The sequence below is a fragment of the Lolium rigidum genome, chromosome 6, assembly GCF_022539505.1.
Source record: "Lolium rigidum isolate FL_2022 chromosome 6, APGP_CSIRO_Lrig_0.1, whole genome shotgun sequence".
NCBI classification, from domain to species: Eukaryota; Viridiplantae; Streptophyta; class Magnoliopsida; order Poales; family Poaceae; genus Lolium; species Lolium rigidum.
In genome coordinates this window covers 11986279-12007263 of record NC_061513.1, presented here as the reverse complement: position 1 = coordinate 12007263, position 20985 = coordinate 11986279, and the positions used below count along the sequence as shown (strand labels likewise).

Sequence of the window (20985 nt, the reverse complement as noted above, 5' to 3'; positions counted from 1 at the left end):
CCCTCTAATTAGATCTGAATTAACCGTGGTGGAGCAAAAAAGACCTATCGAAATTGATACGTACAAACTACATCGGCTGAAATTTGAATTAAAGAAAAAACCAGTTCAAAACCAGACACATTATAATCAAAAAGATCAAACTTTCTGTTTTGGGCAATACAATGTGTTAGAGAAAATGTGTCACAAAATTGTAATGGTACTCAGCAAAGACATGTTTATGTGGTGTGTTTTGCCGATGTCCTATAGCAAATTTTCCCAATTACTAATAAACACTTTTGAAATTTTGTTCGCATGCAAGGTCTTGACAATCTAGTTTCCATAGGTTGTTTGAAAAAAAGAGAAATATTAATCCAAGCTCACATTACCAAGTATATTTAAAAAAAAAAATTGGTCGACTTTCTTTAACCAAACACAAAGAACAGTCACCCCAGAAACTCTTCCCTGTTCTGCGCAAGCTTCATCCATCTAGTAACATGACTCGTGAACCCGTGAAGCTCTACAAAGATCACTTCCTACGCGCTCGAGCAGATTTGTTCCCCGCACCAACGCCTCTCGACTTAGCAGCTTTGTCTGCAAAATCACCCGGTGATGTTGATATGAATCATAACTTCAGAGTAGAAGCAGAGAAAGAAACACCAATTTCTAGGGAGGTGGCATTTTGGCACACGCGTGCATATGCACCCATTATAGAAAATAATAAAAAACAATTTTAGAAATGTCAAAAAAAATCTGACATAAAATTTTTCTTATACATTGTGACATTCTATGTTCGTTCACAAGTTTTCGTGGAAAAATAACATTTTGTGTGGTGTGTACAAAAAAGACAAAAAAATGTCCTATACGTAGTCGTGTTACAGCATTAAAATTTGTCTTTTTTACAGGAGCCACAGAAAAATGTTTTTTCTTTTGAAAACTTGTGTACCAACATAAAATGTCTAGATGTACATGTAAAAATTTAGTTTAGAATTTTTTAATACTTTAAAATGTGGATTCACATAATGGGAGCATATGCTCCTATGAGCCAAAGTGCATTTCCCCAATTTCTAGCCTTTACCATGTTCTGTTACGTAGGTGCTGGTTGGCTGTACCAAGTTTCGCGTTGGAATTGGAGGTGAAGGTTTTTTACCCTTCTCTTTTGAGTCATCTTCATCTTTAGGATCCTCTTGGACAGTGACTTCGTTGGGTAATTCTATTCCCTTCATGGCAGCAGCCCTGGTGGCCATAGCCTTGGGCTTATGATCCTCTTGGATGGCGACTTCGTTGGGTAATTCTATTCCCTCCATGGCAGCAGCCCTGGAGGCCATAACCTTGGGCTTATGATCCTCTTCGACGGCGACTTCGTTGGGTAATTCTATTCCCTCCATGGCAGCAGCCCTGGCGGCCATAGCCTTGGGCTTATGATCCTCTTGGACGGCGACTTCGTTGGGTAATTCTATTCCCTCCATGGCAGCATCCCTGGAGGCCATAGCCTTGGGCTTATGATCCTCTTCGACAGCGACTTTGTTGGGTAATTCTATTCCCTCCATGGCAGCAGCCCTGGTGGCCATAACCTTGGGCTTATGATCCTCTTGGATGGCGACTTCCTTGGGTAATTCTATTCCCTCCATGGCAGCAGCCCTGGTGGCCATAGCCTTGGGCTTATGATCCTCTTGGACAGCTACTTCGTTCACGACTTCGTTGGGTAATTCTATTCCCTCCATGGCAGCAGCCCTGGTGGCTGTATCCTTGGGCTTGTCGCTGAGCTTGGTGTGGCGGCGGTACCCACGGACACTGCGGAGGGTGCCGCCGCGGGTCCAGTAGCGCCGGCATGCATGGCAGAAGTGGCGGGGCTGGGCGAGGTTGTAGTTGTTGAAGTAACAGAACTTGGTGTTGGTGGAGTCACAGCGCGGGCAGTTGAGCCCGGGCTCCTGCTGCGGCACATGGGCCAGCCGTGCCCGCTCCGACATCGGCCTGCCATCGCTGTCTCCACCACCACCAACTCCAGCGGCCGTGGCCATTGACCTGTCATGAGCAGAGTGATTAATATCCTCTGCGCTCTTCCGTTCCTTCAAGAGGGCAGACGGAGCGGTCAATTCGACACCCTTCCAGGGCTCTGGAGGTTGTTCGGTAGCCGTCGATGTCCCCAAGACACTTATCTCCTGCAACGACTGATCATGCAGCACCTACAGCACCATCACAAACTTCATATTAATATGAAACGGTTACGTGAAACGTGTATGTTGTTAGACAAGATGATATAAAGTCCATTACCGATGATGCGCTGACATTTTCCTTTGGATCGCGCTCCAGCGCCCCACAGACTTGGTTGGGCAATTTTGTTCTCACTCTGAGCAATGCTTCAAGAGATGTGATGCGATCACAGTTCGGTTCTATAAAAGGATAGATAAATAATGTCATGTTACTACACAAAATTATGGAACACTGGATGTGACTGGTTTGAAGCGATAATTATTTGATCATATATATAACTGTCAACTCTCCAATATGTTCAGAGGATATACTGATCACCAAGACAGGGCTAAGCATTTACTGATCACCTGGACTGTAAAGCTTTTTTATTTGAAATGTTCAATTACACAAATGGCATCTATGCAGAAGTTTTAATTACTAAAGGGTTGAAGAGTTTCGAATAAACGTACTTTATGAGAAGTTGTAACACATTAGCTTACCCCAGTGTAAGGATATTACCCCTTGAGAAATGTACATCTGTTCGGTGTACTGGCTTTGGGGGTACCACAGTGTTATGGTGCTGCTAGAGGAATGGCGCGAGAGGGCCGGCCGGGGACCTTGCCCACGGCCGGTGGCAAGAGGGAAGGGATTTCCTTCTTAATTCTTGCTTGATTAGATTGATACATCACCTCTCCATATATAGAGAGGTTTACTTGACTCCCAAGCAAGGCTTACTTGACCCCTAAGCAAACCATAAGACTAACAGGCCCAGGCCCATGACATACTCTAACACACAGCCCACCTGCTCCTGGGCCCAAAATGATGGCCCATCTACAACGACAAGGGGTATATCCCCCACAAGGCCGTCACGCCTCACAAGGAGAATACCCTCGCGAGGAGATTAACACGGCGGTTACTACAAGGGAGGAAGCCCCTCGCGAGGCCTCCCTCGCGAGGAACTGACAAGGAGCGTCTCCCGATGCTCGCATCTGTGCCAGGAGTTAAGGCACAAACGGACGAGGATGCTGACCAGTGACGAACGCTGCAGCTGGCGCGATGACCACGTCTCCATCCCGGAAGATAAGGGGGTGCCTAGCACGCCCCTGCATAAAGGTTTCCGTCCGTTGCGGCTCTAGGAAAAAGGCGCCGCGGATGGTGCAACGTAGCAAAGGAGGACGTCAGCGGAAGCCAACCACTCTTGTGGACCGGCGCTTGGGTACCATGGACCAAGTCCAGTTGTAATAGTAGGTGGACAGCTGACCCTCTTCTAGGTGGATAGTTATCCCTCTCCTTGGGCATGCTTGTGGCTGTTGGAATAGCAACTAGTATTCACAGAGGGCCATAGGCTAGTACATGTACATGTGTGACAATGTGCAGGTAAACCCCTCATACACTGGGGAATAACGGAAAAGGAGCTATACAACTCTAACACCCCCCCTCAAACTCATGGTGGGTCAACAACACTGAGTTTGGAGAGAAAGAAACCATGCTGTGCTCTAGTCCGGGCCTTCATGAAGAAGTCGACAAGCTGAAGCTACGAAGGCACATAATGAAGAGCCATAACCCGATGCTTGCACGGCATGACGCACATAGAAGGCATCAACACCGATGTGTTTGGTGAGCTCGTGCTTCACCGGATCACGAGCAATGCCGATGGCACCCGATCTGTCCGATAAGAGCGGAGTCGGAGCGTCAGCAGAAACACCAAAGTCCGCAAGTAACCAGCGTAACCAAGTCACCCAGCCGTCAAGAGAGTCATCGCTCGCAACTCAGCCTCAACACTCGAACGAGAGACTGCAACCTGCTTCTTGGTCTTCCAAGCAATGAGAGAGCCACCAAGAAAGACATAGTACGCAGAAAGAGACTTGCGATCCTCTGGATCACTAGCCCAGGTAGCATCTGAGTAGGTCTGGAGCTGTAAGGAGCTGGAGCGAGGAAAGAAAAGCCGACGGGAGATAGTGCCACGAAGATAGCGAAGGACACGAAGAAGTATAGTGGACACTGGTGGGAGCAGCCATGAACTGACTCAGAATGTGGACTGGGTAGGAGATGTCAGGACGTGTGACAGCAAGGTAGACAAGACTCCCAACCAAGTGACGATAGCGAGTCGGGTCCGGAAGAGGATCACCATTAGTGGAACGGAGGCGGACATTGAGCTCCATAGGAGTCTCGACAATGCGCTCATCACCAAGAGCGGCACGAGTGAGAAGGTCCTGAATATACTTCTCCGGGAGATATAGAAGCCAGCGAGAGGTAGAGGAAACCTCAAGCCCAAGAAAGTAGCGGAGAGGACCAAGATCGATCATGAGAAACTGATCGCGAAGACGGGCCTTGACAAAGGCAATGTACTCAGGGTCGTCGCCTGTGATGATCATGTCATCAACATAAAGAAGAAGAAGAGTCCGACCACGAGAGGATGTGTGGACAAAGAGCGTAGGGTCATGTGCGCTAGGGACGAAACCAGCAGCGGTGACCATAGAGGCAAAACGCTGAAACCAGGCGCGAGGGGCTTGCTTAAGGCCATAGAGAGAGCGCCGGAGACGACAGACCATGCCATCGGGAACAGAGTAGCCAGGAGGTGGCTGCATGTATACCTCCTCAGTCAACTCACCGTTAAGAAAAGCAATCTGCACATCAAGCTGACAGACAGACCAGTGACGAATAGAAGCAACAACAAGAAGAGTACGAACAGTGGTCATGTGAGCCACTGGAGCAAAGGTCTCGTCATAGTCACGGCCATGCTCCTGCTGAAAGCCGTGAGCGACAAGTCGATCCTTGTAGCGCTCAAGAGAACCATCGGAGCGAGTCTTGATCTTGTAGACCCACTTGCAGGTGATGGGACGAACAGAGGAAGGAGGAGTGACAACATCCCAAGTACCAGTACGCTCAAGAGCAGCAATCTCCCGAGCCATCGCTAGCTGCCATTCGGGATGAGCAAGGGCATCCCGATAAGAGGTCGGTTCAAGGGCAACAGAAAGACCGTAGTGAGTGGGAGAATAGCGATCAGGAGGAGGACGAGGCGAGCACGAAGATGATGAGTCGGCTCGGACGGAGAGGGCATCGCATCAGAGGTAGAGGGCATGTCAGGAGAAGCAGCATCATCCTCACGGGGACGACGAGAGTAGTGAAAGGGGTAGGGAGGGACGACCGTAGTCGAGGAAGGTGACATGGGAGAGGAAGGTGTGGAGGGTGGGGACGGTGGTGAGGGAGGAGAGGGAGGTCTGGCGGGTGGAGAAGAAGAAGGTGGTGAGAGACTCGGCGGAGCAGGGACCGGAGGCACATGAGGAGGTGAGTCAGGAAACATGAGAAAAGAAATATCATCCACCGAGAAGGAAGAGGAGGAGGGACGCGGGTAGAAAGGACGGGACTCATCAAAGGTGACATCCCGAGATATGCGCATCAGACGAGCAATAGGATCCCAACACTTATATCCCTTATGCTCAGGGCTGTAGCCAAGGAAGACACACTCAACAGATTAAGCAATCAGCTTGGTACGTTCGCGTGGAGCAAGAAGAACATAGCAAACGCAACCAAAAAGACGAAGGGTCGAGTAATCATGAGTGTGACCAGGAAGACGCTCAAGAGGAATACCACCCTGCAAGGCTGTGGAGGGCTGAAGGTTGATGAGATAGGTGGAAATAGACACAGCCTCGGCCCGAAGTGAGGAGGAAGAGAGGCGGCGATCATCATCGCACGGGCCGTCTCAAGCGGTGGCGATGCTTGCGCTCAGCCACGCCATTTTGGGCATGGGCGCCGGGCGGAAAAACCGGGCAAGAGTATCCTCGCTCGACAAGAAAACCACGCAACAGTCGGGAGATATACTCACCGGCAGAATCAGCCCGAAAGACACGTATAGGTGTGGAAAATTGAGTATGGACCATGGCAGCAAAACGCTTATATATCGAGAGAACCTCGCTGCGAGAAGTCATAAAATAAATCCAAGTGTGTCGAGAGAAGTCATCGATAAAAAGAACATAGTAGCGGTGGCCGCCCTTGGAAGCAAAAGGAGCCGGACCCCATACATCAGAATGGACCAAATCAAACGGACGCTGAGATACAGACGCACTAGTAGGATAAGGTAAGCGATTACGTTTACCAAGCCTACAACCACGACAACCCTGAAGCGAGACATCTCCTGAGACAGACCCCAGAAGACCTCGACGAAGTAAAGATGACAAGCGAGAACCACAAAGATGACCAAGACAATGGTGCCATTGTTGAAAGGAGGTGGTGGTGGAAGCAGCAAGCACACATGGAGCGGTCGATGAAGTGGGGGGAGAAGGAACATGAAGCCAGTCAAGCTCCCAAAGTCCCTGGGAGTCACGGCACCGAGGGCCAGCCCCAACTAGGGCCCGAGTGTGAGTGTCCTGAACAGAACAAGAATCAACATCAAGAATGACCCGACAACCAGAATCAGTGAGTTGAGCAGCGGAAAACAAATTCATGGTAAGACGGGGAACATGAGAAACATCGGGAACGGAGAAGGAGGAAGTAGAAAGAGTGCCACAACTAGCAACAGTGAGAGAAGTACCATCGGCAGTAAGAACACTAACAGGAAGAGGAAGAGGTCGAAGAGAAGAAAGAGATGAAGAATCAGGAGACATGTGAAAAGAAGCTCCAGAATCCAGAACCCACGAAGATGTACCGATCGTGGAGAGGAAACGGCCGTGGAGGCAGCGGTCCGCGTAGAGCGGAGCCGGAGGAGGCAAGGAGACAGCCGAAGTCTCACTATATCCTGCTCGGTGAAGCCGGTGGTGACTGACGGCGAAAGTGGAGCACGAGGAGGCACACCCCGCCGCTACGGTAGCGATCGGACTCAAGGTGACCGGACCTCCGAGCCGGTGAGTGCGAGCCAGAGAGGGCGAGAGCGACCTCCACCGCGAGAAGAGCGGGCTCCTCCGAAGCGGCGAGCACCGGTGTAGGAAGAAGTGGCGGTGCGGGAGCGGTGGGAACTCGAGCGGCAAGAACGAGAGGGTGTCCCAAGCGAGTCCGGCACCGCGCGAGATGGGTCTCCTCGGCCACGAAGCTCGGTCGGCACCTCCGAGATAGGAACACGGCCTCGAGCAAACAAGCCGGGCACGACGAGGCTCAAACTGCGGGCGAAGTCTGAGACAGAAACTCATGGATCCTGCGGAAGTCCATATCGCGAACGTCTTGTCCGGCAACACCGGCAAGTACCACGGAGCAGTCTCTGCGAAGTGAGTCAAGGCGGCGCCGGATCGCCGCACTCCGGGTGTAGAACTCATCAACGGTGAGAGTCACCTTGCCGAAGATCATGCTCCGACGCAACACGGACAAGTACTGAGAGAATCCCCGGAAGGGCGATAGCGGCGGCGAAGGTGAGACCACATCTCGGCAACGGTGGCGAGGCCCATAAACTTAGAAGCAAGCTGCGGCTGAACACTCGAGAAAGAACGGCGGCGGCCACCGGCATCCTCATCACACCCGCGAGTAAAGGTAGCCAAACTGTCACGGTAAGAGCCAAGAGCCTCCGAATAAGCAAGTACACTGCTCCTCATATGCCTCATCGGCGGCGGCCTCGGCGGGCTTGGCCGCATCCCGATCGATCCGAGTAGCATCCTCAGCAAGGGCCGGCGGCACGGACGGCGGAGTAGGAGGCACAGGAGCAGTGGGGTGCGGCGGACAAGAGACCTCGCCAGTAAGAACACCCCATAGCCGAAGACCACGCATATGGATGCGCATAAAGGCTGCAAACTCTCCATAGTTGGTGCCGTCAAAGATCACTGGGCACCGAGGAATACTAACATATCCAGACGCGGAAGACGCCATCTTTTTTTTTTAACAACCCAGATCTGAATCTGGGAAACAAATCTGGGAACTGCTGCTCACGTACGAAAATGCTCACGTGAGAGCAGCAATCAGCCTCGCGTAGCAGGAGCAGGAGACCACATCAAGACGGAGCATGGGCAGGGCTGCCGGAGAAGGCCGAACCAGGCCAGGGCGGACCGGATCGGGACGAGGCCGGGCCGACGGAGTTGGCCAGACGCGGCCTGGACGAGGCAGCCGGCCAGAGGCAGCCGCGGGGCAGAGCCTGGCTAGGAAGATCCAGCCACGGACAGAGGAAATCCGGCCAAGGACGGCGGCAGCCGGGACGAAGGCTGGCCGGCGGCAACCAGGACGGAGAGGTCGACGGGGTCGACGGAAGAGCCCGATTTTGGAGCTCTAAAACGGCCGAAAAAGGACTAAATTTTGTGGAATGAGAGAGGAAGAAAAGAGTGGAGCAGCGGCGGCCGGAAAAATCATCGGCGGCGGCGCGCATCGAGCACGGAGTTGCATCGTGCAAAGAGCTAAACCATGAGCTCTGATACCATGTTGGAATAGCAACTAGTATTCACAGAGGGCCATAGGCCAGTACATGTACATGTGTGACAATGTGCAGGTAAACCCCTCATACACTGGGGAATAACGGAAAAGGGGCTATACAACTCTAACAGTGGCAACCCCTCTTCCCAAGTTTTCTTGGGGAGGAGGACTAGCTCCTCTATAAAAGCGAGGACAGCTTCTCCTTAGAGCGAGGATCTCCGATCTGATCTCTAGCTTGGGCATTCTAGATCTGGGCTAATGCTTTTCCTAGCTAGCGCCTTGTAAAACCCTCTTTGTACCTCGCGAGCCTTCGCGGTGCAATACAAAGGCAGGAGTAGGGGTGTTACATCCTCACGGGGACCCCAAACCTGGGTAGATCGTTGTGTCCCTCACTGTCGTGACCGCTCACTCATTCTCTGTGTCATCGTCGTCGCCGAGGCCTCTACAAGCTTGAGAGCCATGTTCAGCTCCCTGCAGTTGGACACCTTCTTGGGTTCCTCGCGACTACCCATGTACCACCAGACACGAAGCCTCCGACGACATCCACATTTCTTTAAATATCTTGCTTCTTAGTTTAAATATTTACTTACTAATTTAGTGAAAAAAATCGTATATGGAATGCAATATTTTTACTACTCCCTCCGTCCTACGAAAATGTCAAAACTTTATCTAAATTTGGATGTATCTATAGACTAAATAGTGTCTAGATACATTTGAATTTGGACAAAGTTAAGACAAGTTCCATTAGATGGAGGGAGTATAAAAATTTGGAGTGAAATATCCTACTGAGATCGCTTGAGATATCATGTTCAAACAAGAAGATTAATGAAAAAAGTGTACCTTCCCCTAGGCGAACTCTCACAAGAAATGGTCTAGTGGTTCCTTCTTGAACACTCTCTTCTCTTACATTTTTAGTAATCACAACACCCATCTTGAACTTTCCAGTTCTGGCATGGAAGGAGGAAGTCTGGAAATTTACATTGCCAAGGTCTGCCTCTCCATCATTTAGTGCCAAGATGCGATCACCTCCCAAGGTTGATGGTTCTTTTGCAGATTGTGGATGCACTAGGCAGGTACTGAACTCCTCTGATGTCCAATAATCTTGACCTTCAGAATTGAAATCACCATGAAGTAGTACGACCTCCACACAAGCTGAAGACAGCGGACCAGATGTGACTACCAGATTGTTCTCATCATACAAAGCTACCTTCAAGAAAGTTCCATCATCTGATTTGATTTGTTCATACGTGTAGTAGTCATTGCACACCCTATTGACAAATCGCAACACATATTTGGCATTCCTTCGCTTCTTACATGGCGGCCTGAAAATTTTAGGCACAAGAATAACAGTTAGTAGGATGTTTGTCATGATTGACTACCAGTCAATGTGATGCCATGGATTTCCAAAAGAAGAAATGAGAACTTTAAAAAAAAAGAGAGAAAGCCTTGGATGAGTGGACGCACTCCTGATCTGAATCATATGGCTCAATGGATCGAGTGAGAACGCCTCTCCTCTGATGAGTTTTCATGGCTTGACTCGTAACACTGGTAATCATGTTCCAAACAGAATCGCCTGATGAAATACTGGCTAAAAACTTGTGGGCTTTATCCATGAGGCTCGTACTGGGGAAACTTTCTCTATAAAACCTTGGCTTTGTGTTGTACAGCGGCATGAGCTGATCAAAAAAGTTCCAGCGTTCCGTGAGCTCCACATGAGGCTTATCCCATTGAAGCAGTACTTGACCACATCTAAATGATCCATCTACAGAACAGTTTCACAAGATAGACACACTTTAGCTTGCTCAGAGGCCCTTTAATTTAATGCAGTTTGGTTCTAGAATGAATTTTGGAAAACGTATTAAAAAAATTGTGAGAGTCAAGAAAGAACATATAGATATTTAACATACTTAAAACTGGGACTTCAGAATTTGACATACCAGCATATTTTTTGTTTTGTGTGCAATCACCACCTATTATTTTCATAGGTACAACAGTTCAGCAATTGAGCCACTCACAATCTGACATGCATTTTTTTTAAAAGAGAGACAATAGATAGTGACCAAGTTAACCTCCTGTTTTAAACATTTTACCATTTTTCTTGCCCCTGAATTTATGTACCACATGCCCCTATTATGTTGAAACAAATTTGTGTGAGGAAAAATACATTACTGACACATGTCCCCAACATGTTAACTTAGCAGACTTTACTCAGGAACCAATGAGAATGGCATCTTACAAAAATAGAAGGTATTGTAGGAATGAACATGTACAGCCAGGGGGCAAATTCAGGAACTAAGTATAGGGTAAATTTATTCATATGCAAATTAATTAAGAAATATAAAGAAACCAACTAAACAATCATATTGATTTTGTAACGAACTGCATTAATTATTTTGTACACAACAATCAGATAAGTCCAAAATTATGTAGGTGAAACATGCATATGCTATCAGAATGATTATTATGTTAAAGACAAACAGTATTTGCTTTCAATTTGAACTTACAAGTCTCTTGCAACTGTGTCTGGGCATTTAAGTAACTTACATCTTCAGAGCTGAAAGTTAACTGAATAAAGTAAACAAAAGATGTCAAAAGAGAGTTTACAATCTCTTATTATAAAGTAAAACACTTATGGAATTCATCAGCACGTCAAACTTTTACATGGGTAATTGTTCTATGAGTAATTGCATTCGATATAATCATCCTAATAACCAAGACAGGTGAAACCGCTAACGAACACCTAGACGAATGGTAATGTAGTCAAACAAACCTAAAATTCAAAACAATTTCATGGTCTGTTACCCTTAGGTTCACACACCCTTTATATATATGTAAACGATGGTACCTCAACTACTGGACTCTAATACATACCTTTGTTAAACTACAAACTCAAAGTCTTACTATACATAATAGTAACACCTCAATCCATATCACATTTACCTGAGTGTCAGTCAAAGATGCGTACGCTCTAGGGTTCTGATATGCAAATTCAGAACTTCCATGAGAAAAACTAGTGTACTGGTCTTGTCCACAGGCCAGTGAAGATTCATCTGCAATCATCCATTCAGTTGGTGGTAATGGAGGCCTCAAACACAATTGGTTTTGAGTACTAGGTGGTGCCCAACTGTAGACTTGACCTGTTGGCGAGCCGAAAACCAGTCACGTTCATTTACTCTATGGGGAAAAAGTGAAATAAAAAATAACGTACAGCATTACCATGCTGTATTGAGTAGGCACTAGTTGGCTGCCCCAAGATTTGCGCTGGAATTTGTTGACCGTTGACATTTAGGTTTTGCCCTGAATGTGGAAAGAACTCATTTACACACAAACTGATGCAAATAAATTAAATGAAGACTGAGGCACAAGGCTTGACCATTTCCCTCAATTGTCAGTGGCACAGTAGCTGATGGATAATTCAGTTGATTATTCTCTGCAGCATCATTAGTCGGAAGTTTTTTTTGTTTTCCACGATCTGAGAATTTTTAAGGCAACAAAACAAAATAAAATGGAAATTACGTTACCGAACAAGGTTAGTACATAAGGGTACATATCCCATATAGAAAAAGACAAACAATAGTGCAGGTTTATCTTCTGCAATCTGTTGGATAACTGTTGGTGTATCTGTTGGGCTGTCTTCTTGTTCTCTGTTGTGGCCCATCTGGCCCAACCCAGTCCTGACCTATATAAGGTGCTTCTATCTCTGTAACCCTAAGCTGAGAGAGTTCCTCCCTGTAGCCTCCTTCTACCTCAGGTTAGGCCCTCACCTCTGTCCACATGGTATCAGAGCAAGGGGTAGTGAGGGCAACGACGGGAAAGACTGCAGATCTGGATGCCTAGTCTGCTGTGGCAGCTACGAGGAAGAGGAAGAGGAAGGGAGTAGGCTGCTGTGGTGGCTGGGAGGAAGAGGAAGGGAGCAGGCTGCTGCGGCGGCAAGGAGGGGAAGGAAGTGACGAGTAAGGAGACGAAGAGGGCATCCTGCGGGTAAGCCCTTTGGTGTTTCTGAGAGGTTAGTTTGGTGTCAAGCATGGGGGACACGGGGATTTGGCCAAGGCTCTGGAGAAGTTGGCAGAACTTATCACTACCAAAGGAGATGGAGGAGGAGGATCTCGCCGGAGGGGAGCAATCGTTCCCCATACCAACATCGGTCAGAAACTTGAGCTCCCGGCGAATGAAATCAAGTTGGAAGGAGTGGCCAACTATCTCCGGTGGTCAAGGAGGGCGCTGCTGATTTTGAACTCGAAAGGGCTGGATAAACGTGTGAGTGGTGAAGCTGCAGAACCATCAGACAAGGCCAATCCGGAATGGAAACAGTGGAATGCCATAAATTCTCTTATTGTGGCATGGTTGCTTAACTCTTTGGTTCCTAACATTGCTGCTTCTGTAGAGGCACTTACAAAAGTTTCAGAGGTGTGGGACACCCTATCAAATCTTTATTCTGGAAAGGGGAACATTATGTTGATTGCTGAGATTGAGGATAAAGTGCATGACTTGCAACAAGGAAACAAAACTGTGATGGCATATGTGGCTGAGTTGCAGCATCTTTGGGGAGATTTAGATCATGTTGATCCTCTGGAACTTGCACATGGGGATGTGTGAGTGCTGCTGCAAGCTGGATTGAACGTCAGCGAGTCATGAAGTTCTTGAAAGGACTTAATCAAGATTTTGAGGGGAGAAGGGTCGCTTTACTGCATCAAACCACTACTCCTTCTCTTAAAGAAGCCATTGCAGCTATGTCCAGAGAGGAAGTGCGTCTGAATATGACAAAGGGAAGCGATTATGTCCCTCATCCGACCTTCTACACTACCGAGAGACAAGAGATGAGAGACTGCTATACTTGTGGACGGAAGGGACACTTGAAGCATCGGTGTACCTCCTTTGCTACACCCGGTAGGGGGAGAGGAGGATACACACATGGCGGAGGACAGCAGAGTATGGAAGAGGTGGTGGACAGCGAGTATGGCGAGAGGTGGTGGACAGCCATATGGACATCGGCATGGCGAGGTGGTGGACAACCATATGGACAACAGTATGGCAGGGGGTGGTGGACAGCAGCACGCTATATCACCCAAGGCACATATGGCAGCAGTTTCAGAGCCAACTACCAGTACCTCTCAGGGACAATCAAAGGAAGGACAAAATGAAGCAACCTTTGGGAACTTTGCTCACTATGTCTACAAAGATGAAGGTAATATTGATCGAGTTTCTATAGCCACTCATAACGCTAATTCAGATTGGATTCTTGATTCTGGAGCATCCAAACATGTTACGGGAATATTAGTGAGTTTGACTCTTATACTCGAGTATCCTCCCACACATAGAGGCACTATCCAAACAGCGAGATGGCACAGACACAATCTATAAAAGGGGAGGGGTCGGTGCAATGTACACCCAACATAAAATTGTCATCGGTTCTACATGTTCACGCTTTTCCAGTAAATCTGCTATCTCTAAGTGCCCCGATTGATCAGCGAGGACTACCGTATAATAGTTGATAGATATATGTGTTTAATTCGGGAAAGGGAGAGCAGCAAGAAGATTGGGACTGCAACCAGGCATAGAGGTCTTTGGCACATAGATCGTGACAAGATGGGGCATGATGCTAGTTCTGTGCTTGCTGCGATTGTTGGAGGAAAGGAGAGTATAGGAATTTGTTGATGTTCCTATTGTTGTGGAGATTCCTGCAATTCCTGGTACACCTACACCACCTAGACCCGTACCAACACAAAGATGGCTGCAGAATCCACTTGCATACTCTAGAAGACAAGTACAAAGGGAACAAGTAGATGCACTGGAGGAGCAACAAGACCAGGGGCAGGGAGAGCAACCCATTGGACATGAAAATCAAGGAAGCACAAGTGTAGATTCTGCTGAGGAGAATCAATCTCAGACTGAGTCCAATAATAGCCTAGACTTGCCAATTGCAATAAGGAAAGGGATAAGGAAAGTTGGGCCCCCAAAGCGACTGAGTTATGATGACTATGACGTAGGAAATTATATTTCTTACGAGGCATTGTCACCCTCTTTTCGGGCTTTTGTTGCTTCACTGCAAACTGTATCTGTTCCTAAGGATTGGAAGGCAGCCAGGTTGGACCCGAGATGGTGCAATGCTATGATGGAAGAATTAGAGGTCTTCAAGAAGAATAAAACATGGGAGTTGACAGATCTCCCTAAAGGAAAGAATACAGTAGGCTGTAAGTGGATCTATTCTGTAAAACAAAATGCTGAAGGAAAAGTGGAGAGATATAAGGCAAGACTTGTGGCAAGAGGATATAGTCAGACTTATGGCATTGACTATGATGAGACGTTTGCACCGGTGGCAAAAATGAGCACTTTGTCGAATATTGACCTCTTGTGCTGCAAATTTCGGATGGCCCTTGCATCAACTTGATGTCAAAAATGCATTTACGCATGGTGATCTTCAAGAGGAGGTGTATATGGAGATGCCACCAGGATTTGTCAGACCTGAAACTAAAGGGAAGGTATGTAGACTGAAGAAATCTTTATATGGTCTCAAACAATCTCCACGGGCCTGGTTTGATACGTTTAGACAAGTGGTGTGTGGCATGGGATATGGTCAATGCAATGGAGACCATACCGTATTTTACAGACATTCTGAGCAGAAAATCACTATCCTTGCTGTGTATGTTGATGATATTATTATCACGGGAGATGATGATGCGGAAATCGCAAAACTGAAGGGATGCTTGAGTCAAGCCTTTGAGGTGAAAAATTTGGGAAAACTTAAATACTTCCTTGGAATAGAAGTTGCAAGATCGTCAAAAGGGATATCACTATCTCAAAGAAAGTATACATTGGATCTCTTAGATGATATGGGCATGCTGGGGTGCAGAGTGGCTCCAACACCTATTGACCAAAATAATAAAATCACAGCAGAGTCTGGAGAACCCATAGACAAGGAGAAATATCAAAGACTTGTTGGAAGACTAATATACTTATGCCACACGAGACCAGATATATCATTTGCAGTGAGTGTAGTGAGTCGCTATATGCATGATCCGCGGGATGGACACTTGGAAGCAGCTCAAAGAATCTTGAGATACTTGAAGGGCACTCCGGGAAAAGGATTGTGGTTTAAAAGTAATGGACACCTAAATATAGATGGATATTGTGATGCAGATTGGGCTAGCTGCTTAGATGATCGAAGATCCACCTCAGGGTATTGTGTTTTTGTTGGAGGAAATTTGGTGTCTTGGAGAAGTAAGAAACAATCTGTTGTCTCGAAATCAACAGCCGAAGCAGAGTATAGAGCTATGTCACAGGACTGGGTGAAATGTTGTGGGTACGAAACCTTCTAAGAGAGCTGAAAATTTTAAGGCAAGGAAGCTTGAAAGTGTGGTGTGATAATATGTCAGCCATAAACATAGCAAACAACCCTGTCCAGCATGAGCGAACTAAACATGTGGAGATAAGACAGATTCTTTATTAAAGAAAAGATTGATGCAGGGATTATCGCATTGGCTTATGTGAGATCAAGACAACAAGTGGCAGATTGTTTAACAAAAGGACTAGGATCGAAGGAGTGTAATCTTGCCTATGCCAAGATGGGGATGATTTACATTTATCACCCATCTTGAGGGGGAGTGTTGGATAGGGCTGTCTTCTTGTTCTCTGTTGTGGCCCATCTGGCCCAACCCAGTCCTGACCTATATAAGGTGCTTCTATCTCTGTAACCCTAAGCTGAGAGAGTTCCTCCCTGCAGCCTCCTTCTACCTCAGGTTAGGCCCTCACCTCTGTCCACACAATCATTTCCTTTTCCTCATTAATAGCGGCTTCAAGCACTAGTTTTTATACCTAATTTCTGCAATAAGTCTTGACCGACCAGTGGTGGAAGACCATGTTGACATACCGTAATGTCTAGAGCGTGCATGTTGGTGAGACGTAAACCATTCATCTTTACTGTTAAATTGAAGCAGGCTGTGATGGTTGGTGATGGTCTGTCGAACCAGCGCCCACCCAAACGTACCAGAATAGAAAACGATAGCCCGACTGACTTGCTCAGCAGTTCTGGTCATGCTCCGGTTTAACATAAACACGTTCGATTGCTCGGCTCATGGCCGAACAAGTTTGATTCCAAATAGTGTACATCTGTAATATAGGTAAACCAAGCCCTTATCATACCATGCACTAGCCAACACATTACATGCATGGAACCAGGCAACCAGCGCACCCGACTTGCATCGAAGCACTAACCAACATATGCATCGAAGTAGCGTTCTGCATGTGGGCATCTCGGACCAATCCGCTACAGCTGTATGTGCGCGTCTCGTCGGAACGATCAGCCACGGTCACACGTGTGTGTGTTCCTGCTGTTTTCTACGTGCGCATGTCTGGCGGAATGATTTTTTTTCTTTTAAATGGGGAATACCCCAGGCGAAACGATTAGCTACGGTGATAGGTAGCTTTGTAACATGGGGTTTTGCTTCAGCGTTCCCCCTTTACAAACTTTGGTTTCTTCTGGACGGCCAGAATCTTCCTATACTTCTTCGTGGGCTAACTTATCCCTTCGACTTTAGTGGTGGTGGTGGGAGGGAAGGGGGGACACCACACCTCCATATGCCTGTCTAGCCAGAGGCCATACATATTCGTCGTTTGTTCATGTAGACAAGAAAAAATATCATAAGTACCCCACATGAAGGGGAAGGAATTAATGACTAGTGAGGTGAACAATAATTACTCCCTCCAAACCATAATAAGTGTCGGTGATTCAATATAACTTTAGTACAAAGTTATACTGTACTAACTCAGTGACACTTATTATGGATCGGAGCGAGTAGAAAACCTATGTCAACGCCTAAAACAATCCCAAGTGCAGCTAATGTGGCTAACTATTTATAAATTGGATACATCTAATTAATTAATTACTGTGTTGAAGAGTCCGTAACAAGTTGCTACCGGTGCACGATAGACAGTGCAGGTGGAAGCGGGAGTGTAGTGGACACCCGAAATGACATGTTTCAAACTATTGATTAATAAGAATTTTTTGTATTTTCTGTAGGAACACACTGGTATTTGGCAAGTTTTGATATAAATAATAACTTCATCAGGGATAAAACAGAGAAATAAACACCAATTTGTAACCTTTACCATGTTGTGTTATGTGGGTGCTGGTTGGCTGTACCAAGTTTTGCGTTTGAACTGGAGGTGAAAGTTTTATGCCCTTCTTTTTTGAGCCTGAAAATAAACAATTTGCACTTAAATTAGTGTAAACAAGATAATATTAAAGGAAGACAATGACATAAGGTTTCACCATACACTCAATCAGAGATGTGAGCAGTTCTGAGAAAATCAAGTAATACAAATAGAATTATGGTATCATGCATGCCCCTAGTTATAAGCTATTGCATTTAGACCAGAGTCGATCATGTTCTAAGACTGAGGTTAAAGTAGCTGATAGAATATTCAAAGAAATGACCATTACTTTTTGTCTTGGCTTCCTGCACTTTGAAAGGATTTGATACTCCTTCAAGAACTCTTTCTTCTGTATGCACTGCAATCATTACTCCAAGCTTAACTTCTTTTTTTTGTGAATTATCCATAATAATGGCACCTGGATGATCACGATTCCCACCAATAAGATCAAATGTACCATTTTTCACTAGCCTTGTCATTCCTTCTCGTGGTGTTATCATGCTCTTCCCAAAGTCCTCTTTAGACCAAGAATCTCGCTTAGGTTCATTGAACCGTCCTTCAATGACAACTAGGTCAACTTTTACTGAAGCAAGAGGGTGGTCAGGTGCAATTGGATTGCCACCATCGTACATTGCAACTTTTATGTGGCCTCCACCATCCTCGGTCTCTACAGTTTCATTTTTGTAAATAGTTCTGCTCACGCTATTTTCAATCACTAGTCGAAATCTTGTAGATTGGATTAGCTGCGATCTGCACCAGCACATAGAAGAAGATATGTTAAATACTGAAAGAAAAGAGCAACATCGAATGGTTCTTATGTTACAAGCCACATAAGAAAAACTAAGTTACAAAGTTGTGGCCCATCTTGTGCACTATGTTTATACTCTTTGTATAAGTAGATAATTGCAGGACACGTCCCGCTTCCTCAAGTGGGTGGTAGTGGCACTATTGTGGCAGTTTGGACTACGTCATATGATAATTAGGTTGAAGAAACTCCTACAAGGAGAAAATTGAATGAGAAAGAACATGAACACGAGCAAACCAAAATAATTTGTTTCAAAATTTCAGGTCAAACTCTGTTGTCTACATATTCAGTACAACCGTAGATTATTGTTGAATTTCCATGAATTACACAACAGAAGTGAATAAACTTATATAAATTGGTTAAAAAACCATAACCTAAGAAAATACAGATTCTAGGTGCTTATTTAGATTGTTTGTATCACTAATAATAATAAAAACATATAGAATATTACGATATCAAGATGTATTGTAGGTAGAAATGAAGTGTCCAGATATTTGAGCACCTTAGATCCGTAATTATTGAATCGTTAACAAATATGTTTTTGCCAGAGAAAGTTTAGTGCAATTTTTATTCTTTATATTTCAAAATAGATCCAATCTTCCAGATCTATGTTAGTTCTCCAAGTATGCTCATCTAAAGAAACTCCTCACCTCTGAGATGGAGATGCCTTGTATTGATCTACTTCAGCACACCCTTCCTTTCGCATCTCTTGGATTTTCAATTTGAGATCCTCGTGACCTTGCCTGAGTATTCTGAAGTTTTCCTTGAGTATTCTAAGCTCTTCCTTGTGCTTGAACTTATCTTTTTTCCTCTTTTCCTTCAGTTTTTGAAATTTTCTTTTGAATATTTCCTCCGTGCTCATCTTAACCTACGAAAAGTCAGGACAGTTTATAATCAAATGTGATGAAAGTTTGCATGAAGTCCATGCTACTTGGCAAGTTATAGAAAAGGTGAGTAGAAAGAAATAGACACCCTTTATTAGATATAAATAAATTTGCCTAACCATAGATATCTTTCAATTGTGCACACAAATCCATATCATTTCCCCGTTAATTGACGATGTATCTACTATTTGACTAACAAAATTCTGTTGTTTCCCTAAACAAAAGATAAGCCGAAGGTAGCAGAGACGATACCTGTATGGCATCTTTCAGTTGGATAACCGCGTCACGGAAGACTTCCCAAGGCGTCCCGTCGCTTGGCCTGCTGGTCTCCCTAAGATCATGCTTGGTTCATTAGTTTGTAAGGCAATTCGCTGGCCATAATGGGTTAGCACGGTATCAAATCACACCCATGTATTAATCTGATCATGCCCAAAATCCAGGTTCTCCGACTGCTCCATTGTCTTGTGTAAGAGAGGCGCGAATGGCTTGTCCCATTAGCTAACTAAAATAGGTGCAAGATGTAATCCTGGTATGATGAATGAATGAAAAGAAATGAAGGCTATGGCGAAGTGACGAACGATGATGGCCCGCAAAAGTCACGCCCTCCTCCTTTGAGCCGCCACACTCCAAGCACTCCAAAGCGCCCCACGCCTTGGGAAGTCATCACTCAAAGGCGGCAGCCCGTCAGGGTTCCCCCAACCCCCTTCACAAAAAACCCAGGCGCAATGAAGTGCCACCACCCATCTCCACCACCACGGCCTTGTAGCCACCATGATCTGTTACTTTGAGATGCTTGCAAGCGGCCTGCAAGATGGAAGCGGACGACCTCGTCGGGATGCAGAAACAGCAGGTCGAGCCCATCTCGGCCCGCCCGAACCCATCTGGGGCCCGAGCTGTCCAGGGCTGAGCCGGCCGCCGGCGACCCGTGTCCGTGCAGCTCCGCCGCAGGACGGCCCCGCCACCTGCATCACCCGGCCGCTCCGGCCAGCACTTGTGGAAGCACACCGCCGCCAAGGAGGGGATGGCCCCGACCAGTCTCCAGAGCGCGGGGAAGGAAAAACCGCCGCCGCTGGCGGCAGCGACGAGGCGGAAGGGGGGTTGGGGAGGGGCTCAGCGGCCGGCGTATGGGCGCCCCGTCGCCCTCGGTGGGCAAGAAGACGCACCATCGGAAACAATGAACTCGCAGCATCGGCCTGCTAGACAGTACCCAACTGCCAAGTCCACGTTACAAAAAAAAATTCGATAAAGAAGTCTACGTTACATTCGGTAACCAAAGAAGTTTTGGTTTTCTTCGACTGCGTTCATGTGGTAAAAAAAATACAGTACTTGATTGCGTTCATATTTGAGAATCAAACACCTTGGTAGAAATCGAAGAAAAACTAGAGCAGACAGCATAGTGCATTAGTGCAAGAGCTAACCCATGGCCAGACCTACGCCGCTTGGCGTCGGAGGACATCGAGCTCGAGTCGTCCCTCCGTTGACCCTGTTTCCTCTTCCCCATGGAGACCCCCTCCCAAGCCGGATTTGATCCCTGTCAAGGTTCCTCGCTTCTTTTTCCGCTTCTACTGCTGTTGTTTGGGTGTTTTCCTCCTAAATTACTTTTTTGTTTCGGAAGGTAGATTTCCCCTGGTCCATAATATTCACTCCAAAGCA

General features: G+C 46.5%; 1 protein-coding gene across 6 annotated transcripts; it reads right to left on the bottom strand.

Moving 5' to 3' along the window:
• Window positions 1-281: 281 nt before the first annotated feature.
• Window positions 282-20862, bottom strand: LOC124660971. Of its 6 annotated transcripts, none has more exons than XM_047198820.1 (14): window positions 20751-20862; window positions 19585-19663; window positions 19099-19316; window positions 17933-18393; window positions 17599-17685; window positions 11867-11965; window positions 11710-11790; window positions 11434-11630; window positions 10998-11058; window positions 9958-10255; window positions 9334-9815; window positions 2251-2369; window positions 1055-2162; window positions 282-570 (listed from the first exon to the last, which is right to left on the bottom strand). In XM_047198820.1, exons 1-14 carry the CDS (start codon window positions 20831-20833, stop codon window positions 506-508), a joined length of 3438 nt encoding a protein of 1145 aa, XP_047054776.1. In that variant the 5' UTR covers window positions 20834-20862; the 3' UTR covers window positions 282-505. The 6 variants fall into 6 exon arrangements, with proteins under 6 accessions (XP_047054776.1, XP_047054777.1, XP_047054778.1 ...); XM_047198821.1 differs by having other exon boundaries at window positions 19585-19654; XM_047198822.1 differs by having other exon boundaries at window positions 20763-20862.
• Between the last annotated feature and the right edge of the window lie 123 nt (window positions 20863-20985).